The sequence below is a fragment of the Aquarana catesbeiana genome, linkage group LG09 (assembly GCF_042186555.1).
Source record: "Aquarana catesbeiana isolate 2022-GZ linkage group LG09, ASM4218655v1, whole genome shotgun sequence".
NCBI lineage: Eukaryota > Metazoa > Chordata > Amphibia > Anura > Ranidae > Aquarana > Aquarana catesbeiana.
Window position 1 is genome coordinate 259,562,042 of NC_133332.1, and position 27,874 is coordinate 259,589,915.

A 27,874-nucleotide genomic window follows, 5' to 3' on the forward strand; every position below is an offset into this window, starting at 1 on the left:
TTCATTTTTGTTTTACGGCTTTCTTTCCTTTATTTTTATGTGGTGATCCAGCTAGTAAGGCCTCAATTGCACGGCTGACTACTATGTTTTGCTGGCATGGAGATGCACAAGGTACTTCATGCATCCCCACACCGCCACTCTTTTTTAGATGTCTATTTGGACACCCGGCTGCATGGGCACAGCCGCTGCGTCCCAGTATGACATCCGTGTGGGTACTGATGCATGGGCCCCCAAACTTGCCCTGGGTTCATTCAGGGTCATACAGAGTGGCTGTGTCTGTGCAGTAGAGATGCACGATTAATCATTAAAAAAATCGTGATCTCGATTCAACCCCCTCACGATTTCTATGCAGAATTTCCCAAATTATTAATTTAACAAGTGTAGAGAGTTCTCTGCTCACTCAGCTGTCAAAAGGAAATAACAAATCTGGGCAACCTAACAAGTTTTTCACAACATTGTCTGTGCTGGTAGATAACTATATAAACATTGTAACTTTTGGTTCAAAGGAATGAACTTCAGTTTGAAAATGAGGGAAGTTTAACCATGTAAAGACTAAACCTTTTTCTGACACTTTGTTCCTTACAAAGTTAAAATCATTTTTTGTTTTTGCTTGAAAATGACTGTGTTTGTATGTGGAGAGGCGACCCCAGGTCAGTGTGTATTAGCACCTTCAGCCTGGTTTTTGCAAAGACAGGCATGATGATTGCACACCTGTGGGCGGGGTTTATATTCCCGTCAGGAAGAGAGCTCAGGGCTCACACATGGGAACAGCTCCACCCTACAGGCAGGTGGCCTGGTGTAGAAGTCGGGAGGGCTTTCAGGTGGAGATGGCTCGAAAGAGACAGGCGGTCTCTAGGAGTCTGAGCGTGTATGTCTGCAGGAGGCAGATGTGGCCCACAAGCTCCAGGAGGGAGTTTGATTAAGTAATGCCGCGTACACACGGTCGGACTTTCCGACGGAAAAAGTGCGATCGGATAGTGTTGTCGGAAATTCCGATCGTGTGTGTAGGCTCCATCAGACTTTTTCCGTCGGAATTTCCGACACACAAAGTTTGAGAGCTTGCTATAAAATTTTCCGACAACAAAATCCGATCGGTTAAATTCCGATCGTGTGTAGACAAATCCGACGCACAAAGTGCCACGCATGCTCAGAATAAATTAAGAGGCGAAAGCTATTGGCTACTGCCCCGTTTATAGTCCCGACGTGCGTGTTTTACTTCACCGCGTTCAGAACGATCAGATTTTCCGACAACTTTGTGCAACCATGTGTATGCAAGACAAGACTGATCCTAGGATCCTAGGATTTTGTTGTCAGAATGTCCGATCAATGTCCGACTGTGTACAGGGCATAAGTGTGTTAATTCAGAGACAGTATGGCACCTTCATAGGAACGGTTAAGCACTTTGATGGGAGAATCTTGTTTAGGTCTTTAGCTGGTAAGATAAATAGGTCACAGGATTATGTCTGCTCTGCTATGTACGAGTTTCTATAGTCGGCCTCCTATTTTTGTTTAGCAGGATTAGCTGTTTGAAAAGCTTCCCTCCTTGCTTACGTATAACAAAAGAAATGCTGCAGCCATCTGAAAGTTTGTTGTGTTTTTCCTACAGGTTGAACCAGAGATCATATTGACTTGTTTTAAAGCCGCACAATGGAGGGTGAAGACGTTGCGTTTTTGCGGGCAGAGTTGGACCGCGTGTCTGCGGAGCTGCAGGAGACAACGGAGGAGAAGCTCCAGGCGGCTCAGTATGGACTGGCTGTGTTGGAGCAGAATGCCGAGTTGAAGCACAGTTACTCAGATCTGGATGCCGAATGTGAGCAGCTGAGGATGGAGATAAGGCAGATGAAGGAGGTAGGAGCTGATTCCTGTCCTGTGTTGTACTTTCTGGTGTCTTTCTCTATAAGATGGCAATTATAGTAGTTGAATATTGCATCCAAGCATCGGATATGATGCCTTTTTTTTTTTTTTTTTTTTTTTTTTTTTTTTTTTTTCTTAATTTGCACTAACCATTTTTAGGTCAGGCTTTTAGTGTCAAAGTAGTTCTGATACACAGATGTTTGGCACAATGCTGAGACGGATTCTGCAGTGAAGTGTTTTGTAAAGCTTGAATTTTGTTTAAGGCCCGGTTCACACCTATGCGAATTGGATGCGGCTTACACCGCATCCAATTCGCATAACACTTTAAAAAACATTCATTTGAATGTGTCTGGTTCTCTTGTGTGCGTTGCATTCGCACTCCGCATTGCCCAAAAAAAAATGTGCGTTTTCTGGGCATTGCGGTGAGAATTGCAAGCGCATTATCTTCTATGGGAACGCATCTGTTTCGCAGATGCATTCCATTGTGAACAGGATAAAATCCTGATGTAAACCTGATCAAAAACTGACGTGAAACGCGGAACAACTGATTTTTATCTTTGCAGGGAAACCTGAGCTTCAATTCGCACGGCACATGTGTGAATTGGGCCTTAAACAAACATACATTCTTTATATTTACCTGCTCTGTGTAATGGTTTTGTAAAGAGCAGCCTGGATACTCCTCTTCTCTGGTCCCCCTGCTTGCGGTTCTGGTGCCCCGTATGAAGTGGCTTTCCTTGGGGGAACTTGTGCATTCTCGATCCCCAGCTGGGCTGTATGCGTCTATTCTATTCTGGCACAAAGTCTGGCTTGTACCTACCGTCTGCTGACAAGTTTTGACTGACTGCAGCTGGATTCAATGGCTCCCGCTGCTTTCAGCCAAGCCTGTCAAGAGCCGGTAAGGGAGCTGCTGCAGAGGTGCACAGAGCTGGATTTGGGAGGGGGGGGGGGGCTGCAGGGCAAGCCACTATTAAAAGAATTTTTACCTTAAGTCCCCTTTCACACAAGTGGACTGTTCGTTTGATCAGTGCAATCATGTTTTTTCAAAGAAAAAAACGATTATCAGTTTTTCTTCCCCTTTTTTAGTCTGCCAGCTAGAGTCCTTGACTACTTGAGTCCCAGAGTCATTTTTTTCATGCAAAACGGACCGTTCGTCTGTTTACATCTGTGTTTTTTTTTTTTTTTCTGATGAAAAGTAGGGTTTTTATCCATCAAAAAAAAAAAAATGGATGTTGACGTAAGCGGATGAAAATAGATGATCATCCGTTGCCTGTTTTTCCATAGGAATGCATTGATGCATTCCGTCAGCGGATGGATGAAAGGGGCTGAAAGGATAAGTTCACTTTTGGAAACATGTTAAATGAGTGATGCTGTTTTTAGGGTGGCACATGTTCCCATTGCTGCAGCCGCTCCCTGTGACAGCAGTATGAGGAGAAGTTCCCCGTGCTAGCTGTCACTTTTTGAAAATGGTGCACCCATGCGGGACCCACATGGCCATGTCATTCGTTCACAGAGCTGTGTGTGTGAATGGACTCGAAGTCCCGACAGCGGCTTGTAGTTCTCGATAAACTACCACAGCAATGTTGAGCGCTGTGATAGTTCATTGATTTTTTTTTTTTTTTTTTTTTTTTTCCTGTCGGTGTGAGAATGCTTGGCTGTATGAGTAGACGGCTCATACTGACAGTCTGCATGGCGTTGGCTATCTGCTGATCACTGGTGCAATGCTTTCCAGGCTCCAAAAAAAAAAAAAATAAAAATTTGAGCAAATGCAGTTTTACAATCATAGAAACATCGTTTGTCAGGACATTTTCTTGCGATCGAGTCAATTGTTTGCTCTTGAAGTATACCCAAACCCATCAATTTCATTGTTTCCTAAAATCATCACATTCAAGGCATGATGTATATGATAACCGTCAAAGTTGCTGGTGCTCTCAACTAGGGTTGCCAGATTCTGTGGCTGATTAGGGTGGTAATTAAACTTGCCTTATTTGCATTAAATTGGCCTCAGAACCCGTGTAATTCTTATGTGTTTTGGGTTTAAAAGGATCATGTGGCAACCCTACTCTCAACTGAACTGTCAAGTCATTAAAAGGCAGTCTACATAATGTTTTTTTACATCAGTCCCTGCCCTCTAGGAGCTTACAATCTGAGGTCCCTAGCCTACATAGAAAGCATTGCATAAATGATCGAAAGCAAAAACTGCATAGGTGTGAACCGAGCCTAAAAGTCAGTGACATTGGACACCATTCACTAAAGGTTATCGCGTGCGTTTTGACAGTCAGGTGACCACTTAATGCATGTGATAACGAAAATTTCAATTCACTATTGCTCGTATGCGGTAGTTAACACAAATGCCAAAAAACGCTCGTTAAATCCTGCATTAAAGTTAATTCATAAAAAGAAATAAATGCATGCGGTAATTAAAGCGGACATTTTTTTTCATCTTTCCATCTATTAAATCTTCTGTGTTTTGTTTTAGCTTTGGTTAAACTGGGCTTCAGCTGCCCAGTTTAAAATGGTTGCAGCCAGACTTAGTGGAGGGAGATTTCTGCAGCATATTTCTCTAGCAAGTGATCTATCTGTCTATCTCTTTCTGCATGGTCTCATGCGGTAAGGCATACTTCAGAAAGATGGCACATGCTAGATTTCAAGGAGAGTCTTTGTGACTTGCGTTTTTTTTTTTCTCCTCTAAAGGTTGTGCGTTATTTCAAATGCAATAAAATATTGCTTGGTGAATTGAGCCCATTGAGTCTTATATTTTTTGTGGGCTTGAATTTTATTCTTTATCTGGACAGCAGGAACCATCTGAATTTCAATCAGGGGGTGCCTCTGCTCAGCAGAAATAGATTATTTATTTGCATTTTGTTGACAGGACACATTGGAATATTTATTTATTTATTTTTTGTGACTGCAGTCACTGATTGGTGTATTCTGATAATGGTGGATCCTGTTGTCAGAATACTATGTCCCTGCAAGGTAATTCCTTCATCCACCTTGTGTATGGTGGTTTTTTTGTTATTTTTTTTTTGTTTTTTTTTTCCCCCTATGTGCCCTGTTCACACCACAATGCTGATGTCACGTAAGGTGTGTGTTTTTTGAAATTTTTCTGCACAGTAAAAAAACAAATGCAGGTTGCATATTTCCACACGAGAAAAAAAACACACCACCAGCATTATTTATGGTGGGTGTGAACAGGGTACATAGTAAAGTTGCTTTCTTCCCTTGCTGAGACTGATGCAAAAAACACAGGTCTCTGCACATGGTGTGAATTCGGACAGGGGGGATTTTCCTGTGCTTGCCTGGAGTTCCTTGATTCATGTGCAAACTAACATGTAACATCTGCTAGTTTTGGTTAGTGAAAACCTTTTGGGCTCGCCAGTTTCGGTTATTAAACAAACAAGCCACATCCTGTAACTTTAAAATTTGAATGACTGTTTAAGAAAATATAAACATAAGTAATATGGAGACACAGATTATAGCTATAAGGGCTGGTACCAAATCTGTGTGTGTGGGGTGTGTTTTTTACATTTTTTTTTTTTTTTTTGCAAACTACCTTGCTGCTTTTTGGGAGTATATGGGTGATTTAATGCAATTTTATCTTAAAGGCCAACTGATTGAATGGGGGTGGGGAAAAAAAAAGTTTCCTCAATCCACATAATCGAGGTGAATAGGGGAATACTCCCCGCTGAGACAGTGGAGCTAATTTACTATAACTGGAGAGTGCCAAATCTGGTGCAGCTATGCATAGAAATCGGCTTCCAGGTTTTATTGTGAACGTTTAGTTGAAGAAGCTGATTGGCTACCATGCAGAGCTGCACCAGATTCTGAGTACTCCAGTTTTAGTGAATCTCCCCCATTGTATTTTGACAGCGGGAACTCTCTGCTGTCCAAATACACTGATCAGTGGCTGCAGCCACCGATCCCAGGGAAATTTTCCAACATGGGCCCCCGGCATTACAGGCATGAACAATCTCCTTTCAAGACTCGCATAATGCGCGCTCTTCCCTGGTCTTGGCAGCATCTTGATGTTAACAGGTGGGGATGGCATTGCATTGCTTACTGTGTAGTCAAAACCCTCTTCATGTATTACCTGCCTCTATACATTAGCTACATACCTATACAAATAGGGAAGGAACAGCTGACCTTTACTGAATATTATTTCACCTCATTGATCAGAGCGGTGCTTTTTTTTTCGTGTTTGTATCTTAAACAAAAGTAATAGGCTATACTGTGTTTTGTGTGTTAATCAGGCTTTAACAGAAGCTCAGAGCAGCTATAAAAGAACAGCAGCTGATGGAGAGAACCGAGAGGAAAATCTGCTGAAGGAATCCGCTTCCAGGGAAGCCAAGCTAAATGCCAGGATTGATGACCTCCAGAATGAACTGAAGCAGATGAAGTCCTCTCTTGCCAACACCTCTGCAGATAATGAGCGTCTCACCCTAGTAATTCAGAACTTGAAGAAGGTAGGATAATCGCCCTTGGCATGTTTCTACATTTTGTAGTGGTTTGATGACTGCAGCCATTGCTAGGAACACCAAGACCAGAATACAAGATCATACAAGTGTATTATAATTTATTACAATACAACTATTCTTCTAAAACAATTATAGGATACAAGTATAATGCAAGAATAGAATACAGCACAAGTTAGTATTTTAATGCTGCGTTTTTGGTAGTGCATAATCAACAGAGAACATAATAGATCTGGTGTTTCTATGATCGATTTTATGAAATTCTGCTGCAACAATGATCCATGCTACTTTTACACAGTCGGTGTGTTTTCTAGCTTTAGAGGTGCTCAAAACTAAGACCCGTTATACATTTGAGAAGCATCGCCTTAGGAACCACAAAAAAAATGTAAAAAAAAGTTTGGAATTTAAAAAAATAAACAAACATAACCACCTAGGTGGATGCAGCATCTGCCGCCCCCCGCCTCAACGTCTAATGCCGCGGACTTGACTTGTCCGACGGACTTTCCAACGAACTTTTGAACAAACGGACTTGCCTACACACGATCACACCAAAGTCCGACGGATTCGTACGTGATGACGTATGACCGGACTAAAATAAGGAAGTTGGTAGCCAATAGCTGCCCTAGCGTCGGTTTTCGTCCCTCAGACTAGCATACAGACGAGCGGATTTTTCGACCGGACTCTAGTCTGTCGGAATGTTTCAAATCTAAAGTCCGTCAGATTTTTAAACGAAAAAGTGCGATGAAACCCGCGCACGGTCGGATTGTCCGGCGGATTCGGTCCGTCCGACCTGTCCGGTCGAAAAGTCCGCCCGTGTGTACACGGCATAAGATGGGAGTACCAAGCGATCAAAGTCCACTGATCTCTCAGTTCTTGGTCTTCAGTGAGCAGAGAACCAGTGACTGCTCTGCTGCTCCAGTGCTCACACTGGACTGTGGAGGGGGTGGGAGCTTCCGGCTCGGGCTCTATGGCTCGCGGAGAGGCTGAGCCAGCAGTTGCTCGGGAATCTAGGTGGATCCCGACTTTAAAGTCAAGATCTGTCCAGAACCTGGACCGGCTCAGTTATCCTGTGATCCATAGGAAAAGTAGGACCAAAAGTGCTATGACACCTACTTCTCCTTTTTTAAAGTGCCTCTCTAGCCCAAACTTGTTTTTGGAGAGGGTGGGAAAGTGACAGAATCCCTTTTAGGGTTTATTGCTGTCTGTGAGTAGATTCACCCTCACCATTGTCTCCAGGACAGGGAGTCATGGGAAGTTCAATATTTTGCCAACGATTTTTATAGGAATGGGTCTGGGAATGCTTTGGCCATGTATGATTATCCCATTACAGGTGACAGCTTCTTGCAGGATTACTCAGGTGAGGTTTGAACTAGGATACCTAGTCCATCTCTGGAGCAGGCAAGAGTGTGTGGTTACGTCACCCTCTAACAGGAAGTCAGATCACAGCAGCAAAAAAGGAATTTGGAGCAAGCCGAGAGCAATAGAGGAGAGTTTGGTATACATACTTGAATAGTTTCTTTTCTCTTTCTCAGCATTGGGCTTTGTTTCCCAACACAGGCACTTTGCCGTATGAGCTCAGTTCCCACAAACACACTGTTGATGTGCACCAACAAAAAAGAAAAAGTAGGACATATAGCACTTCCCCACAGTACATTCTGGTGTGCTAGAACATGTTAAGCAATCTGCTGTGAATGTTAATAGAATAAAGTCTGAAATAAAAAAGTGTTCTGCAAAGCAAACTGTAATGTTAACAATTTGCATGTTGTGTTTGTGTATGCTATGGTGTGAACGAGCCCTTAGCTGTATGATTTTGTTTGGGGGGGGGGACGTTTAAGTTAGCCATGAGCATGTTAAAAAAACACTTGGTCCTGTGCAGCTTAATGAACCTTAATATAAGGAGGCTGTGCATAAAGCTGTAGTGTAAGCTTACTTATACAGGAGCCTTGCAATGTTGATTCATTGCAGAGTACAATTACTGGCCTGTCTTGTGGAAGACTACCCAGAAAGGGCAGGGATCTCTCCGGCTGGCACAAAGCATAAAAGCCTTTCACATTCTGCATTCCCACCCTTTAGAGGCCTTCGTTGTACATTTCTATGATCACACTTTTGCTGCACAATCTCCCTCTTTATGTGCCATCGTTTTGAAGGAAACGCAGCTATACACTGTCCAGGCTAGAACTGGTCAATAAATTGTAAACCTTGTGGCTTAGATAATCTGAACCCAAAAACTCTGGTACCCCTTCGTCCCCCTTTTTTTTTTTTTTTTTTTTTAAGCAATTGAGCTAAATAATTCCATTAAGAAAAGCAGAAATGCTGTTCATTTCACATGCAAGACACCCTTGTTCTGCATTCAATGAGAGGCCCGATGAAAAGTCTCCCTTTTGGTAGTGAGAGAATGTCCTCTTCTGGTCTCTCAAATACGTTCCAAGGATTTTTTGTAAACTCCATCATTGACCTATAAGTAGAAGACCACTGTGCACAATGATGACGTCCTGGTATAGAAGAACGCTGTGCACAATGATGACGTCCTGGTATAGAAGAACGCTGTGCACAATGATGACGTCCTGGTATAGAAGACCACTGTGCACAATGATGACGTCCTGGTATAGAAGACCACTGTGCACAATGATGACGTCCTGGTATAGAAGACCACTGTGCACAATGATGACGTCCTGGTATAGAAGACCGCTGTGCACAATGATGACGTCCTGGTATAGAAGAACGCTGTGCACAATGATGACGTCCTGGTATAGAAGAACGCTGTGCACAATGATGACGTCCTGGTATAGAAGACCGCTGTGCACAATGATGACGTCCTGGTATAGAAGACCACTGTGCACAATGATGACGTCCTGGTATAGAAGACCGCTGTGCACAATGATGACGTCCTGGTATAGAAGACCACTGTGCACAATGATGACGTCCTGGTATAGAAGAACACTGTGCACAATGATGACGTCCTGGTATAGAAGAACACTGTGCACAATGATGACGTCCTGGTATAGAAGAACACGCTGCACAATGTCATGAAACTCCAGTCAAGCTTTATTAAGCAGGCAAACGTCACATGCAGTGCACACTGAATCATCTCCCACCTCAAGCCACCCTCTAACGCATTTCAGTGTAACAAGATTTAATCACAGGGACGTCCATACTGTCCATCCTTGATCAGCTTATGTTATGTAGATTGGATTCTTGAATAAAATTCCCCCTTGCAAAGACAAAATTAATTGGATTTGATGGATGAAAGGAACTTGGGCTGACTTCAGTCATCCAATTCCATGTCCAAGCATACTTTTTTTTTTTTTTTTTTTTTTTTTTTTTTTTTTTTTTTTTCCTTGCACATGATTGGGTATTCTTTGCCAAGTGAATATTTTACGTTGTTTTGCCTTATTCACATAAATGAAAATACCCTTTTGCCAAGTATAAATCTACTTTTGAAAGTCAACATGTTCTACTTCTGGTTTTGACAAGCACCCGCTCCCACTTTCAGTCGGATTACATCAGCAGATCCACTGGAAGTCCTCTCTCTCCCCCTCCCACAGCCCTATGGGACATGTCACAGGTCTCTGAAGTCTGCAAGATCATGCAGAAAGCACATGTGAAGTGGGCAGCCAGCTGTGAAACCACAAGGAATCCCATCCGGCTACCCACAGTAAACATGCTGGCACCGGTAAAGAAACTGGTTTGGGTTGCGGACAGGTGAGTGTCCCTTTTGTTAAAAATCAGCAGCTACGTGTGTGTGTGGGGGTTTTTATATATTTTTTCAAACGCAATGAAGAACCGCGATTATTGTTCCCAGTAAAGGCTACGCTATGAGTCGCACACCTCACCTGCTTTCTACAGCACAAGTGGTTGCAGAAGTGAATAGATGAAGATCCTGCAGAATTTTCTGCTCCTTGCCACATGCTAGTCATTTTCCTGCCTGCCCATCCCTCATTACAAGACACAGTAGGAACATAGAGGCCGGAGAATTGAACCACTGAGCCAAGTGGAGGAACCTGGAATCCGACACTCCTGGAAATGTTATTCTACGGGATCCTTTTCTGGCCGTATCTCTGAACTACTGCAGGAACTGGCGGAGCAGGCAGCAGGAGACATGAGTATTCAATGCGGTCTTTGCAGGGAACCTTTCTATTTTATTTATATATTTTATTTCTTTTTTTTTTTTTTTTTTTTGTGCCATTTTTGAATGCTTTTAAAAAATGTGTAAATGTAAAAAATTAATTTTAAAACCTTGAATCAAAACCAATCATTCTAGTTACATTTAGTTTTCCCAAGAACATCTTCAAGTCAAGCAGAAAATATATATTCCCTTCCTAAAGGTTGCTCTGCTTTTTCTCTGTAGGAATGCCAAGCTATTGATAAGGAGAAGACACAGTTGCGGGATGAGATAAAGCAGTGTAAATTTAGGGAAATGCAACATTTGCAAGACTTTTCCGAACTTGAAGAAGAAAATATTTCTCTTTTAAAACAAGTGTCTGTCTTAAAGGAAAACCAGGTAATTTTTAGATTTATTTTCTCAACATTTGCTTTGTATCTGTTAGCATGGTGTCCTCATACAAACAGGAATGTGTTTTCTTTCTCAAGTACCCATTTTTTTTTTTTTTTAAATTAAAAAAAAAAAAAAAAATTTTTTTTTAGATAAGTGAAGCAGACCACCTTCTTTTATGAAGTTATTTAAAGTAGAACTGGGGGGGGGGGTGACATGTATGATGCACTCTGTCACCCTCATTAGCAGGTTTTTTTTTTTTTTTTTTTTTAAGATGCTTAATCCAACTTCTAACAAATGCTGTGAAAATCAAACCACCATCGCAACACCCAATTATTGATGTTAGGCCTTGTTCACATTTGGAGGGGCGCATTTTTACATATACACCTGAAAAGCGATTTCTTTTTCCTTTTTCTTTTCTGTCAGTTCAGGAGGTGATGCTGCCGCCTCCTGAATGCCTGTGTTTTGCGTGCGGTTGCAGTGTGGTCCCGTTTACTTCATTAAGCACATTTTGATGAGCAGAACTGTCTGCCAAACTCGACCTGCTGTAAATTATTTTCTGCAAAGCACTGTGACGTACTCACCGGCCACTTTATTAGGTACACCTTGCTAGTCCTGGGTTGGATCCCCCCCCCCCCCCCCCACCCTTTTGCCTTCAGAACTGCCTTCATTCTTCATGGAATAGATTCAACAAGGTGTTGGAAACATTCCTCAGATTTTGGTCCATGTTGACATGGCATCACAGTCGTTGCAGATTTGTCAGCTGCACATCCATGATGCGAATCTCCAGTTCCACCACATCCCAAAGGTGATCTATTGGATCTGGTGAGTGTGGAGGCCATTGGAGTACAGTGACCTCATTGTCCCGTTAAAGAAATCAGTGGCGGGATGGTTTGAGCTTTGTGACATGGTGCATTATCCTGCTGGAAGGAGCCATCAGAAGATGGGGACACTGTAGTCATAAAGGAATGGACATAGTCAGCAATACTTGGGTAGGCCGTGGCGTTTTTAAACTATGCACAATTTGGTACTAAGGAGCCCAAATTGTGCCAAGAAAATACCCCCCACACCATTACACCACCACCCTGAACCGTTGATACAAGGCAGGATGGATCCACGGTTTTATGTTTAAACCAAATTCTTACCCTACTATCTGAATGTCGCAGCTGAAATTGAGATACCCCAGACCAGGCAACGTTTTTCCAATGTTCTATTGTCCAGATGTGTTGTGCCTTCAGAGATGGTATTCTGCATACCTTAGTTGTAACGATTTGGTTATTTGAGTTACCCAGTAGATCAGCAGTTTTTGAAATGCTCAGACCAGCCCATCTGGCACCAACAACCATGCCATGTTCAAAGTCTCTTAAATCCCCCTTTCTTCCCCATTCTGATGCTTGGTCTGAACTTCAGCAAGTCGTCTTCACCACGTCTCGATGCCTAAATGCATTGAGTTGCTGCCATGTGACTGGCTGATTAGCAATTTGTGTTACCAGGCAATTGAACAGGTGGCCGGTGAGTGTATCAGCCTAAGCAGCTGTCATGTAGATCTATTACTTTTCCACTAACTGCAACAGGTTAAGCTGTCCAACAAAAGGGGCCATTATATTTACAGTAAGTCCCTGTCTCGTCAAAATAAACGGCCATCAATCAACTAGCAGGAGTCATTGACTGCAGCGGATTGAATGAATGCCTACAGAGACCACTGACCTGCAGATTTTTGGAGCTGAAGGTCATCTCCATAAAAAAAGGCCTCACAGATAGGAATAGTGAGCCGAAACAGTCAGGAACAACAGATCTTTTCCTATAGCATTTTCTCACAACAACTTAAAAATAAACTTGCACAACTAACTTTACAATGCAAAAAGGAAGCTTATTTATGCAACTTTAGTATTTGAGTATGTGTGTTAAATTATTTGACAGTTTTCTGTCCTGCCACTTAAATACTGTGGCCTCAGCCCTATCTATTATGAGAAGGCCACACTCATTTGGGGGTGGGGGTGTGTGTCTCTGTTGGCCGCCTTACCTTTCCCAAGCTCTCTTGTCTCACTGGGGAGCCCGGGACCAATTCGACCTTTTGCATAGGATGCACTAGGAAGAGTGGGAGGAACTTCTGGTTTAAGTCTGTTTACAAGCCGTTTACTGCCTTGTAAAGCAGCCAATTGAACTGCTCTGTTTGATCGGCCGCTTTTGGAGGGCAAAGGAGAGGACATGTCATGGCCCATAAATATCTCTTGTGATGGCAATAAAGTTCATTGAAGGGGGGGGGGGGGGGTAATCAAAGATAAGGGTACAAATTATTTTTTTTAAATCAAGTATTTCTCACAGAAGTATTGCAGTAACGCATGTTTTTCCTATACACATGTTTATTCCCTTTTGTGTGTATTGGGGGGAAAAAAAGTGAATGTCACACAATTCCAAAAATGGGCTTGGCACCCTTTTCAAAATTGTGGATAAATAAGATTGTTTCAAGCATGTGATGCTCCTTTAAACTCACCTGGGGCAAGTAACCGGTGTGGGCATTATAAAAATCACAACTGAAAGCAGATAAAAAGGAGAGAAGTTCACTTAAGCTGGCCATACACCATACAATTTTCTTATTCAATTTTCTTTAGATTTACCTTCAACTATGTAGTAGAAGGGCCTGCCTGATTGCATACAAATTGAAAGTGTTTAGGTTTGACCTCCTATTATATGGTTTTGGTAAATCTAAACCAAAGTTGCACAAGAAAATTGTATAATGTATGGCTAGCCTAAGTCTTTGCATTGTGTGTCTGTGTATGCCACACTAAGCATGGACAACAGAGGAGAAGAGAACTGTCTGAGGACTTGAGAACCAAAATTGTAGAAAAATATCAACAATCTCAAGGTTACAAGTCCATCTCCAGAGATCTAGATTTGCTTTTGTCCACAGAGTGCAACATTATCAAGAAGTTTGCAACCCATGTCACTGTAGCTAATCTCTCTGGGAGTGGCTGGAAGAGAAAAATTAATGAAAGGTTGCAACGCAGGATAGTGCGGATAAGCAGCCCCAAACAAGTTCCAAAGAAATTCAAGCTGTCCTGCAGGCTCAGAGAGCATCAGTGTCAGTGTGAACTATCCGTCGACCTTTTAAATGAAAAACGCTATTACAGGAGACCCAGGAGGACCCCACTGCTGACACAGACATAAAAAAAGCAAGACTACAGTTTGCCAAAATGTACTTGAGTAAGACAAAATTTTTCTGGGAAAATGTCTTGTGGACAGATAAGACCAAGATAGAGCTTTTTGGTAAAGCACATCATTCTACTGTTTACCGAATACGGATTGAGGCCTACAAAGAAAAGAACACAGTACCTACAGTGAAATATGGTGGAGGTTCAATGACGTTTGGGGTTGTTTTGCTGCCTCTGGCACTGGGTGCCTTGAATGTGTGCAAGGCATCCATGAAATCTGAGGATTACCAAAGGATTTTGGGTCGCACTGTAGAGCCCAGTGTCAGAAAGCTGGGTTTGCGCCCGAGATCTTGGGTCTTCCAGCAGGACAATGACCCCAAACATACGTCAAAAAGCACCCAGAAATGGATGGCATCAAAGCGCTGGAGAGTTCTAAAGTGGCCAGCAATGATTCCAGATCTAAATCCCATTGAACACCTGTGGAGAGATCTTAAAATTGCTGTTGGGGAAAAGGCACCCTTCCCTCCAGCAGTTTACAAAGGAAGAGTGGTTCAAAATTCCGGGTTAGAGGTGTAAGAAGCTTGATGGTTATAGGAAGTGGCTGATTTCAGTTATTTTTTTCAAAAGGGTGTGCAACCAAATATTAAGTTAAGGGTGCCAAGAATTTTGACCAGCCCATTTTTGGAGTTTTCTGTGACATTATGTCCAATTTGCGTTTTTGTTTTGTTTTTTGTTCCAATACACATAAAGGGAATAATTGTGTGTGTGTGTGTGTGTGTGTGTGTGTGTGTGTGGCAAAAGATGTGTTACTGCAATTCTTTTTCTGTTTAGAAATAGTGATATGTATTTTTTATATCTATCTCTATCTATCTCCTTCAAAAGGAAAAATGCATTTTTTATTGTATTGTTTAAAAAATGTTATTCTGGTAGGTCCAAGATCACCTCTGTCACATGTTCCAGCTGGGATAGACAATTCAATTGCTGGAAGGACAAAATGTGCTTCAAATTTTTCTTTTTACCTAGTTTCTCCAACCCCCAAGTGCTGCCTCCCTACCTTTTTACGTACCTTAAATTATAATTCCAGTGGAACACTAAACTAGTCTTAAAAATGTTCCCTCTCCCCTTCTGCTACATAACCTGCGTTTTATAAAAGGAGTGTGCTTACCCATTTTTAATCTGCTCCGGTCCAGTCATATGATTCGCAGCTCAAGTTCTCCTGGGTGAGTCAACAGTGGCTGCAGGGGAGAGGAAGAGGGCACAACGGCTGGGACATAGGAGCCTATGGGTGACATCACTGCTCCTAGACATTTGGTCAAGAGCTACTCCATTTGTCCTTCCAGCAAATGAATTGAATTGTCTGTCCCAGCTGGAACATGTGACAGAGGTGATCTTGGACCTATATTTGGTTACAAATTGTTGCTATTCTACATGCTTGAACATCCTTTTTATTTAAATTTTTTTTTCTGTTCCTGAAGGTGGACTATGAAGGATTAAAACATGAATTGAAAAGAAGAGATGAAGAGATTGATATATTAAATGGACAATTGGATGAGCTGGTGAGGTTAAGAGACATAGCTGAGCGCCAGCTGGAGGAAGCTCTGGAGACCTTGAAAAGTGAGAGGGAACAAAAGAATGAGCTCCGAAGAGAACTGTCTGGGTACCTCAGTTATGACTCCATAGGGAACCTGCCAATCAATCTGGAAGATCCAAACGAAGAAGATTTTGACAGCGGATACAAGTCCAATGGAGATGTTTTGATGTCCACCCCACGTAACAGCGACATCTTTCATTCTGGACCCAAGCTGGCGTCCGATCTCTTCACTGAACTCAACCTGACCGAGATTCAGAAACTCAAGCAGCAGCTACTGCAGGTATTTTTTGACTTGGCTTGCCTGTGTAAGAATTTTACCTGTTATGCTTATAAGTGGGTTAGTCTTTTGTAGTTTTTACTTATCTTGCATGGTACCTTCCAATTTGGACTTTGGTTATTGGATCACAAGATGTGGTTATGTGATAAATGTTGCCTACATGGAGCGCTTTTTTTTTTATAAATAATGCCTAATAAACATTCATAGTTTTATCTGATGTCTGTTATTGATATTCGTGGTTGTATAATCCTAGCCATGCATGCATAGAAGTCCCCATCCATGGGCATATAGAGGATTCTCCACTGCCACCTATTGTAGTCAACCATCCACAAAACCTGTGGCTGCTTGTATTCCTGAACAGTGATGGAATCTGAGAGGAGGCTGGTAATTTCCTACCTGACTATTCTACTTCTATTTTTAAGTTGGTCATGTTTCGTGGTGCTGGCGGGGCCAGCCATGTCTTGAATTTCAGCCGGTTCTCCAGGAATGGCCAAAATCCGAGCCATATACGGCAAGCTTTAGAAGGGCTAAAGTCGTTTTTGGTTTAGAGTAGGTTTAGCTAGTAGTAGTTAGTCAGGTTCACCTGGACTTTTTCTCTATTGTTGCAGATGTTTTGATGTAATTGACCACTAAAGCTGCTTGGATAAATGACGACAACAATATTACAGGACACATCCTGATGAATTTGATTCATTACTACTAGCTATTCCTCGGCCTGGAAACATGAGTCTTTACAGACCGCAGTAGGTTGATGAATTCTGTGAAGTGATTTATGACGGACAGATGTGTGACCTGTGATTTTTCGTAAGGGACATCTAGATTTCATGCACCCATACCGTATGAGGGAAAGATACTGAAACTGGTACACGCATGACCTGGTGCAGCATAGTAACCAATCGGCTTCTAGGTTTTATTGGCAAACCTTAATTAACTTGTTTGCTGACCAGCGACCTACACATGGACTTCAAGCAGTTATACCGGGATGATGCCCGCTACTGCAGGCATCACCCCGGTACTGTTACCCCGCTAACTTGCCGCTGGATTGCATTTACAAGCGGTCGGAGATGAGGTTCTGCGGCTGTCAAAGACTCTCCCGTCCTACCAGGAGACCCAGGCAACCAGCTGGAACATCAAGCTGGGCACGGTTTGATCGGCTCTCCGCTATGGTAATCCTGAAGCTATGACCTGACATCACTTCTGGTTTACCCAGATGTCAATGGCATCTTCTCTTTTTTTTTTTTTTTTTTTTTTTTTTTTTTTTTTAAATCAACAGCATTTAAAAACGCTGATCTTGGTGGTGGTGGGGGGGGGGGGGGGTGATAAGGGCAGAGAAGATATTTTGGGGTATTACAGACCCCAGATCACGCCATAAAGAGGACCTGTTACATGCCTATTGCTGCCACAAGGATGTTTACATTCCTTGTGACAATAAGTGATCAAAACCTTTTTTTTTAAAGCAACAGTGTAACAAAAAAAGTGCCACTGCTTTTAATGTCTGGTTGTACAAATTTGTGACATCTCAAAACTTTACCCATTTAAAAAAAAAAAAAAAAAGGTAAAGTTGGCTCAATTATTATAAATTTTTTCTTTTGTTTTTTTTTTTTTTTTTTTTCGTATAATATGAAAGACGTTATGCCGAGAATGGTCTGGTTAAGTTCCATTTATGTCACTGTCACTTTGTGCCTGAAAAGCTTGGCAGAAGTTTTGTTTTTATTACAGGTTAAAGTAAAATATGCAAAATCCAAAAGGCCAATTCTCCATTTTTTTTTTTTTTTTTTTTTTTAGATGTTCCTGAGGGCTATAACTCAGTTTTTAGCTAAACTTATACTTTTAAAAGTAAACTCCTAAATCTAATCTATCTAGCAATGTAAAGCAAAAATCACATATCTGTTCTGCAGCTGCTCAGGTCCTGAGCTGTCAGTGGTGGCTTCTCTGTGGAGGCGGGTGCAAGAGAGGCAGCTGACAACGAATGCCCCATAGTAACTCTATGGGTGACGTCACTTCCCAGCGGTTGTCAGCTGTCTCTTGCACAAAGCATCCACTGCTGGAGACCGAACTTGATCGGATCGGCTTCAAAACGGCTATATAGCTTTTTTTTTTTTTTTTTTTTTTATTACAGGGTTAGATTAGTTTTGGAATTTGGCTGCCAGTAGATTTTAAAGTTAGGCCAGGTTTACATGTGTGGCTGCAGTTTGCAGTCCCTTGCAATTTATTTTGCCTGAATTCGCACCCGAACTGGACCCAAAAAACGCACATAACCCTTCTTCCCTTTTATTTATTTTTGGCCACCCCAGACATGTGTACTGGTATCCAAAAACGCATCCAGTTTGTAAATATGTGAACCCGGCCTGGTTGGTTTTTGACTGTTTAAGTCTGTTTGTTTAAAGTGGAGGTCTGCCCACCCCTGCAAAAATTAAAGTAGTAAACTCTCCCACTCTGTTGCTTCTTTTCATTTAGTCCATTATAATAAGAAATAATCAAACTATATTCACTGTAATCCAGCCCAAATTGCATATTGCTGTTTAAAGAAACTTTAAAAAACTTGTTTCAAGGGGTTAGGCAGTGCCATCTTAAGTATTGTTTTCTGAGTCTACAGTAGAGTGTATTTCCGCCCTTACATTGAGCACTTCCTGTACTGTTAACCAAGCCTCCTTCTTAATCCAACGTTTCTATGGCAACCCTGCTTCCCTGCTCATAGCTGACTTGTTTTTACTTGTAGTATTTACTTGTGCCAATTATCTAGTGTTTGCCTATGCCAGTCTTATCAGCATCATGCTGTCTGATGCCCAGGTTTACACTTCATGTGATGTTCCATCGGGTGTAGTAGGAAGCTCTGAGTGATAACGCAGTCTTGTGGGATTTCAGTGTTGTGCCTTAGGAAGTCCTGAGTGTGCCGTAAATCAGGGGAGATATGGGCATGCTCAGTGACGTCCATTCTAAAGAACAAAAAGGATTACAACAATACTAAGCAAGTAAGGAAATATCTACAAGTAGTGTTCATTAGGGTTTATATGCTCGTTTACATGGAACAAAGTTGTGGGGTAGAGTTTACAACCACTTTAAAAGTCAGCAGCTGCTGACTTTTAATAGGACACTTGCCTGTCCTGGAGTCCAGCCATGTCGGCACCGCAGCTTGTGTCAAACCCGGCAGTGCAGCATTACAGCTTCACGCCAGGTCCCTAATGCGCATGCACGAGGCACCGCTGCGCTCTCCTACTGGCCTGGCAGAGGGAGCAAAGCCGCTGCCATAAATTCACCTTGGCCCGGTCTTCTGGAAGTGGGGAGAGGCTATCTGTCAAAGACGTGAAGGAGACAAATGAGCAGAACTTCCATTTTTGGGTGGAACTCTGCTTTGACTACTGTTTGAAGTCAAAACTCAACACTGGCATCTGTCACGTCTATCTGACATTTATTTAGTAGACAGCAAGTGAGGGGAAATTTCATAAATTGGGGCACAGCAATAAAAACTCCTAAGGTCTAACCCATGGGTGCTCAACCTGTGGCCCTCCAGCTGTTGTGGAACTACAAGTTCCTTAATGCCTCTGCCTTTGGGAGTCATGCTTGTAACTGTCAGTGGCTTGCAATGCTTCATTGGACTTGTAGTTCCACAACAGCTGGAGGGCCACCGCCTGTGGAAGGGAATTCCACATCCTTGTCGCTCTTACAGTAAAGAACCCTCTATGTAGTTTAAGGTTAAACCTCTTTTCTTCTAATTTTAATGCGTGGCCACGTGTCTTGTTAAACTCCCTTCGGCGTAAAAATGTTTATCCCTATTGTGGGGTCACCAGTATGGTATTTGTAAATTAAAATCATATATCCCCTCTCAAGCGTCTCTTCTCCAGAAAGATCAGTGCCCGCAACCTTTTCTCATAACTAATATCCTCCAGACCCTTTATTAGCTTTTTTTGCCCTTCTTTGTACTCTCTCCATTTCTAGTACATCCTTCTTGAGGACTGGTGCCCAGAACTGGACAGCATACTCCAGGTGTGGCTGGACCAGAGTCTTGTAGAGCGGGAGCATGATCGTGGTGTGTGGTGTTTTTTTTTTTTTTTTTTTTTTTTTTTTTTTAATATATGCATGCCAATATTCAGTTTGCTTTGGGCTCAGAAATGGCAAGCTGCTGCTATAATCTACTAGGACCCCCGGGTCCTTTTCCATCCTAGATTCCCCCCCAGCACAGAACCCTGGAGGACCCCACTACCCACCTCTGACCATTCTGAGTATTCCCCATTTATCACCACCCTCTGAACTTGCCCTTGTAGCCAGTTTTCAATCCATGTACTTACCCTATAGTCCATGCCAACTGACCTTACTTTGAACAGTAAATGTTTATGGGGAACTGTGTCAAATGCTTTTGCAAAATCCAGATACACCACGTCTACGGGCCTTCCTTATCTAGATGGCAACTCACCTCCTCATAGAAGGTTAATAGATTGGTTTGGCAAGATTGATTCTTCATGAATCCATGCTGATTACTGCTAATGATACCGTTCTCATTACTAAAATCATGTATATAGTCTCTTATCATCCCCTCCAAAAGCTTGCATACTATTGATGTTAGGCTAACTGGTCTGTAATTTCCAGGCATGTATTTTGGGTCCTTTTTTAAAATATTGGTGCTACATTTGGCTTTTCTCCAATCAGCTGGTACCATTCCAGTCAGTAGACTGTCAGTAAAAATTAGCAACAATGGTCTGGCAATTACTTGCCTGACTTCCCTAAGTACCCTTGGGTGCAAGCCGTCTGGTCCTGGTGATTTGTTAATGTTAAGTTTCCCAAGTCTAATTTTTATTTTTGATGAATCTTTAGGAATGTTTGGGGGTTGGAGGCTAGCAGCAAATGCCAACACTACCCGGAAATGTCAAAGCATTGCAGAACAGTTCAGTATTTGGCTGTAAAAATAAGAAGACTTGGGCCTCATGTACACTGGATGTTTAGCCCCGGTGTGTAGGGCTCTAATGCCTAGCTGTGGGTGGAGAGCACAAGTGTCCTGTCTAGCCCTGCTTCCTACAGCTTGTCAAATTTCTATGAGAGGCTGGATTTGACACCCTGGTGTATGGGGCTCTTGAGTTTAGCAGAGGGCACAAATCTCCTGTCCAGCTCAGCTGCCTGCAGACTGTCAAACTCTATTAGGGGATTACACTGGCTATATGGTGCAACTATTGGAATGCACTTTTAGGTTAGTATGGGATGAATGCCTGAAGCACGTACTTCGGTAACTGTCCGTACAGTTTGGTGTGCCAGGCTGCTGGCAGCAGAATTGAATGGGAGTTCTGTGCCCTCTGCCTGCTGCTGAACTCAACAGCCCTATATACTAGGGGGGGCTACGCATCCCGTGTACATGGGACCTTAGATGGAGTGGTGAAGTGTCTGATCCCCTGTCAAGTGTTTTTTTTTTTTTTTTTTTTTTTTTTATTGCTGTATGTTTCTCCGTTGGAGTTTTTACGCTTTCACTTTGTCCAGGTAACCATTTTCATTCATGCTGAAAGTGAAGGAAAATTCACAAATTTGAGTTTTCACCAGAAAAGTAGAGGGGAAATCATCCAAAAAGGATACATGTGTGGGGGACAACAGTCTGCGTGGAAGCTTCCCTTTCTTTATAGAGTTTTCTTCTCACTGTTGGGTCTAAAGGAAGTTGAGGGAAATCCTCCCAATGGGACACAAAAAAAAAAAAAAAAAAAAATAAAAAAAAAAAAGGACCGGTTTTAACTGGGGAGGGGTTTAAGCTTTAACTCCTAAAGCAGAGTTCCACTTGTTTTTTGTTAAGTCAGCAGCTACAAAAAGTGTAGCTGCTGACTATTAATAAACAGACACCTACCTGTCCCATGGTCCAGCGATGCGGCCGGAGCCACGCTCCTCCCCCCCCCCCCCCCCCAACGCAGTCATAGCAACTGTGGGCACCCAGCCGTGACCGCTTTCGGCTTCACAGCCGAGCACGCACTGCCCATGAGTGAGCCGTGCTGCGCTCTGTTGGTGGCCAGGCAGTCTTCTGGGACCTGTGACATGTCCCAGAAGAGAGAGGGGCCCCTTAGGGGGAGAGGAGGAGTCCCACAGGCGTCAAGACCAGGAAGGAGGACAGGAAGTCCCACTCTAAACTAGGTACACACTTTTGGGTGGAACTCCGCTTTAAGCGACTTGGTAACCAGAGCACAGTGAGTGGAGCAGGCAGATGACAGATCATTGTCCACTCTGCATATGCAGAGCAGACACACACAGCCTGCTCTACTCTGTGGACTCTCCGATCTGGTCCAGCCAGAAGGAAGGGGAATTATCCCCTTCTGACTTTTTTATTGCGGATAGGATTGAGGGTAGGCGGGTGTAAATGGATACCAGTCTGTTTTCATCTTCCGTTCCATAGTGGGTGAATGAAGGGTCTGAGTCCGCCTGAAAAAATGGATAGGCGACCTGATCGGACCAATCGTATGAAAGGGGCCTAAGATTGCTTTCACTCTGATGGGCTGTGGTTTACCCAAACCACGGGTGCAGTGCAGCGGACCTGTGGCTTTCTTGTGGGTTAGCTACGCCTTGCCATAGACTTCTATTATGTCCTGCAGGCGTGGCGCACTTACAGAGCGCACCAAACCTGCAGGTAATAACCGAAGTATATGGCTCAGTGCAGGTAACCTGCAGATCAGCTTGAAAGCAGCCCAGTAACCACTGCAGAAGAGAGATGCCCAGATATACACTGTACTTGAAGGAATAAAGTGACCTTCCATTCAGGAATCTTCCTTGCTACTGGTGTTGCTGTCTGTTGCGGTCCCAGGCAGAGTGTAATTATTATCACTTCACCTGTGACAGGAGCCGGTGCTATACAGGAAACATCAGCTTCTGCTACTCCTAACGCAGCCGTGCTTCCTCTAGCGCTGGCTCCATTCAGAACACCGATGCTGTGGGAACTCACAATCTGGATTTGCTATCACAGAGCAGGAGGTCACCGGGCCACATCAGAGGACCGGAGGTTGGGCACCCCCCTGGGTTAAATGATCTGCCTATTAGGCTGAGGACATCTAACAGCAGAAATAAAAGGACTGTGTGGGAAATCTCTCGCTTTTGGGGGTGAATAGTTCAGCAAAGCTGGTTTTGGGTTTCTTTTTAAAGGGCTATTCATTTTTATCTTATTGTTTTTGTTTCTACTTTTAAGGGTCGCTTTACCGCTAACGCGGCCGCCGCTTCAGTGTGAAAGTGCTGCTAGTTTTAGCAGCTCTTTACTGTTTTAGCGGTGCTTTTTGCCCACTAGTGGCCAAAAAAGGATTAACAGCACTGCTGCTGAAGCGCTGGCCATTGACTTCAATGGTAGGGGTGTTTTGGGAGCGCTCCTAAACCGCCCCAAAGATGCTGCTTGCAGGACTTTTTTTTTTTTGTTTTTTTTGTTTTTTTTGTTTCCCTGTCCTGCAAGCCAAGCGCACCGCCCCAGTGTGAAAGTATGTATGTATGTATGTATGTATGTATGTATGTATATATAATGTATGTGTGTGAGAGATATATACAGTGTGTGTGTAGATAGATAGATATAATATTTTTTTTTTTTTTAAATTTTGCAGCTTTGGGGTTTAGGCCGATATCTTCAGTCAAACCCAGTAAATCACTTCAGACTCATTCTCCGTCCCCCCCCCCCCCCCCTTTTTTTTTTTTTTTTTTTTCTTCCAGTTGTCTACTCCAAATTTATACCCATGTAAGGGGGGGGTTAAATCTGCCCCACCCCCTTTTTAAGGGTAGTGTATGGTTGGGGGGGAGGGGACATTGCCTCTGAGCACATGTTGGAACAGTTAAGATGCTAATCCAACTCGAATACAATTTCCATTTGATTCAATAGGCTGAAGTTGGACCAAAGTAGTGCAGGAACCTTTTCAAAAGTCGGACCAGTTAAGACGGCTCTCGTAGGGAACCATTGATTTTTACATGTCATGCGATGTGCTCTTAGGTTCAGTTCACACTGCAGTGATGCGGGAACCCTGCAAATCCAGGGCGTATTCCCACATCGCATACTTCTCGCAGGCAGTTCACACTGCCCTATGCCAACTGCTGGGAGTCTCAATACAGAGTTAATGACACCCCTATTTCAGTTTACGTATCGCAGTGTGAACTGTCAATTCAGCCAGGAATCGTATCACTTGGGTGTTCACATCTGATTCTGGTGCGGACCAAAAAAGGGGTCTTGTGCGAGTTTTGTCCAAATGCGATTTCAGCCATACAATCTGTATGGCTGTATTTGCATCGCACAGATCTCACATGTGATTTGCACAGCAGTGTGGTGCGAATCACTTGCGATGTCTGACATGGCAGCAGTGGGAACCAGTCCTTAAAGTCTAATTTTGTTATATATAGACTTTTATAGTAAAGGGGACTCTTTCTCCTCTGCCATAAACGTCTCTCCTCTATTAGTACTTTTATATTTTTATATCATTGTGCACTGACTGACTGTAAGATGCCAGATTAAAGCTGGATATACACTATACAATCAAATTGTACAATCTTCCTTAGATCTGCCAACAACTATGTAGTGAAAGGGCCTGCCTGGCTGGATACATATTGAATGGATTTTTCAGGTTTGCCTCTGTTGTATCGTTTGTGAAAAATCTAAACAAGATTGTCAGATGGCATGGGGCATGGTCATCACAAGAGCTGGGTGGCCGGTTGATGTGACTGCAATGGGCATTCATGGTAGTTCAACTATGCCTGGCCATTTGATGGGAAATGAGCCTCACATAGCTGGAAGGACATAAACTAAAGGGTATGAAGTGCTGTACATACTTGCACATTATTGCAAGAGCTCTGGGGACCACTTGTTCATACAGATCCGCAATAAACGTTTAATAGAAACGGAATGAGTGGAACTTCAATTATCACATTCTCTGAAATCTGATGAGCCTGACAGACCTGGACCAGCTTGTACTTGGTTCCCTTTTTATAGTTCGTTCTTCTTTGTGGGTTGAGTTAGTAGGTCATTTGTTGGGTGTAGACACCATTCATGTGATGTGACTACCGTACCATCTGCAGAAAATCACGACTTCCTCATTTATTCCCCATAAACAGACCATGGCGTGCACGCTACATATGACTGCTTTATGCCTGTTATCTAGCCCTGTATCTAGAGCCATCAGCCGGTCATGTAATCTCATACCAGGTGTAGAATGTTGTTTATGGAGTCCTATGTGTTGTCAGCTCATAAATAGCTGACTGTACAAACTCAGCCACTTAGTAACTCACTGCCGCTATCTTCAGTGTTGTCAGCAGCTTCTCTTTTTTTGGAGTCACTTAGTGAGCCTCATTTAATATAATTTGATTAGCATTAGAATGTAGCATGTGCGGTTTTGTAATCCAAGTATAGAATACTCAGTGCACATCTTGTAGACCGTTTTATTGCCAGGCCTAAAATATCTCCCTCTTTATATGTATACTGCAAAGACAAGACATGCTTGTTGGCTGCATATTAACAATACATACATAACAACACAGCCTGAGGCCTCATTCACACCTGAGAGTTTTGTAGCTTAAAGTGGATGTAAACCCGTAATAATTTTTTTTTTTTTAAATACCCTAATGTAGAGTATAAGATTTCCCATCATTTGAGCCCAGTCTTGCCGCAAAGTTAATCCATCTCTGAGCAATCCTCTTTTATTGTTCAGTGAGAGAAATCTTGACAAACAGAGAAAAACTTTGTCAGATCCTCCTCCTTGCTGTGAGTGACAGGAGATTTACATCTCTGGTGCACTAGCCCAAGACACAGGCATTGTTTTTTAATTCCGACCCCCACTCCTTTCTTCAGCAGCTCTGCAAGGATTGGCTGTTTAACACCTCACCATGATTTGACATGCTGAAGTCATGTGGTTACTTTCCTGTCTTTTCACTGGATGTTAGAGTCCTTTCACACTGGGGCGGGGGCGTTGTCGGCGGTAAAGCGCCGCTATTGTAAGCGGCGCTTTACCGTTGGTATGTGGCCGCTAGCGGGGCGGTTTTACCCCCCTGCTAGCGGCCGAGAAAGGGTTAAAAACACCGCAAAGCTCCTCTGCAGAGGCGCTTTGCCGGCGGTATAGCCGTGCCGTCCCATTGATTTCAATGGGCAGGAGCGGTGAAGGAGCGGTATACACTCCGCTCCTTCACCGCTCCGAAGATGCTGCTAGCAGGACTTTTTTTCCCGTCCTGCCAGCACATCGCTCCAGTGTGAAAGCCCTCAGGGCTTTCACACTGGAATTAAAGCAGCGGCACTTTTGGGTCGGTTTGCAGGCGCTATTATTAGCGCAATAGCGCCTGCAAACCGCCCCAGTGTGAACGGACCCTTAGAGATCATAGCAGAAGTTCAGTGTAAGAAATACACAGGAGAAAATGCATATTGACAAGGGGAGTGTAGAGGTGGGCGGGGAGTCTACTGACATCACGACTCCACCCACCGAGCTCCAGACAACAGACCCGCCCACAGAATCTTCCTTTTTTGCGGGTCTCATAACAGACAGAGGGGAGACATTTGACAGGTAAAGATACATGCAGGAGGCGTGTATATCCTTATAGATAACCCCCTATGGCAGTAGTTTAGAAAGGATGACATTGGGTTTACATCCACTTTAACCACTTCTCCTCTCACACCTGTTCACCCCCTATAGACCAGAGCAATTTTTACAATTGTGCTATAGACCTGTTAATTCAGCTGAATCCTTCTCATTACTAAAGAGAAGGATGAATAGATATATCATTTATTTTTTTTAGGTCATACAGAGCTTTTTTATTTTATTGCTTGCAATCCTTACAATTTTTAAATCCAACACTTTTTTTTTTTTTTTTTTTCTCAGCTATGTTTAAAGTGTTCTGTCATTTTTGTTTTTTTTTTCTATTTTAAAAATAATGATTTTATTACAAAGTTATTTACAAATTAAATGGTGTGGGTGTGTGTGTGTGTTAGGTGTTTTTGCTTCAGGGGTGTGTGTGTGTGGTGTTTTTTGTGTTTTTTTTTTTTTTTTTTTTTTTTTTTTTTTTTTTTTTTGCAGCCAGTAAACTCCCCAGCATGTTATCCTATGTGTCCATGCACAGATAGGCTCTTATCAGCAGTTTTTGGCTGGGGCGTTTTTTTCTGGCTGGAAAAAAAAAAAACACAAAACTAGTGGGTTTGAAGAGGAGTTTTTCAGCTGAAAAAGTGGCGTTTTTGAGCCATAAGCTTTTGTGGGAGTATAGCTTTGTTAAAATAAAGCTAAAAGATGCTGAAAAACTCATTCTGCAGCTAACGCTACTGGCTTTTCTATAGCGCCCCATCCAGTGTGGGTGAGGGCTAAGGGCCGGTTCACACTGCTGTCCAACTTCGGGTGTGATTCACATCACACTGCAGTGCAAATCGCATGCAATGTCTGTGCTATGCAAATTCAGCCATACAGATTGTATGGCTGAATTTGCATCGCATTCGGACCAAGCTCACACAGGACATTTTATTTATTTATTTTTTTTAATTCCCTGCAGCAGAACCGGATCTCATGGGTGTTCATACCCATGCGATCCGGTTCCTGTCTGAATTTGCAGTTCGCTCTGTGATATGTGAACTGATTTGGTGGTGTCAATGGCTTTCTAGTGACACTCCCAGCAGTTTGCATAGAGCAGTGTAAACGGCCTTCGTGTCCTATGCGATGCGGGAACTCGCCCTGGATTCGCAGGGTTCCCCAACCGCAGTGTGAAACGGCCCTAAATGTGAAACGTGTAAATGGATGTTAAATGTGTAAAACATTTAAAAAAAAAAAAAAAAAAGAAAAATCTTAGGCTTCATGTACGCTGCTGCTGATAAATGGAACAGTTAGGAGCAGTTGACCGTGCATGGGTTTTTTTTTTTTTTTTTTGTTTTGTTTTTCAGCTGCCCCTGAACTCTCCTCATCTTATCAGTACATGTACACAGGGACATTGTATAGTCCTTTTCTAGGCAGTTGCATTTTAGAAGCATTTTTTGGAAAGCGAAAAAAAAAATGCGTTCAGGACGGATGTTCAGAGGCATTTCAAATGCCTGTAACCAGTGTTAATTTAGCCAACTAAATGAATATTATTTTAGTAGACTAAAATACGACTAAA

The 27,874-nt window shown here is 42.8% G+C and overlaps 1 protein-coding gene across 2 annotated transcripts in view; it reads left to right on the forward strand.

Moving 5' to 3' along the window:
* LOC141108565 (protein bicaudal D homolog 2-like) overlaps positions 1 to 27,874 on the forward strand; it is a 73,666-nt gene that overhangs the window by 10,836 nt on the left and 34,956 nt on the right. For both annotated transcript variants that reach the window (XM_073600281.1, XM_073600282.1), the window contains exons 2-5: positions 1,607 to 1,848; positions 6,102 to 6,314; positions 10,672 to 10,824; positions 15,443 to 15,838. In XM_073600281.1, the coding sequence (XP_073456382.1) occupies positions 1,648 to 1,848; positions 6,102 to 6,314; positions 10,672 to 10,824; positions 15,443 to 15,838 (963 nt within the window). In that variant the 5' untranslated portion in view covers positions 1,607 to 1,647. The remainder of the gene's footprint in view (positions 1 to 1,606; positions 1,849 to 6,101; positions 6,315 to 10,671; positions 10,825 to 15,442; positions 15,839 to 27,874) is intronic.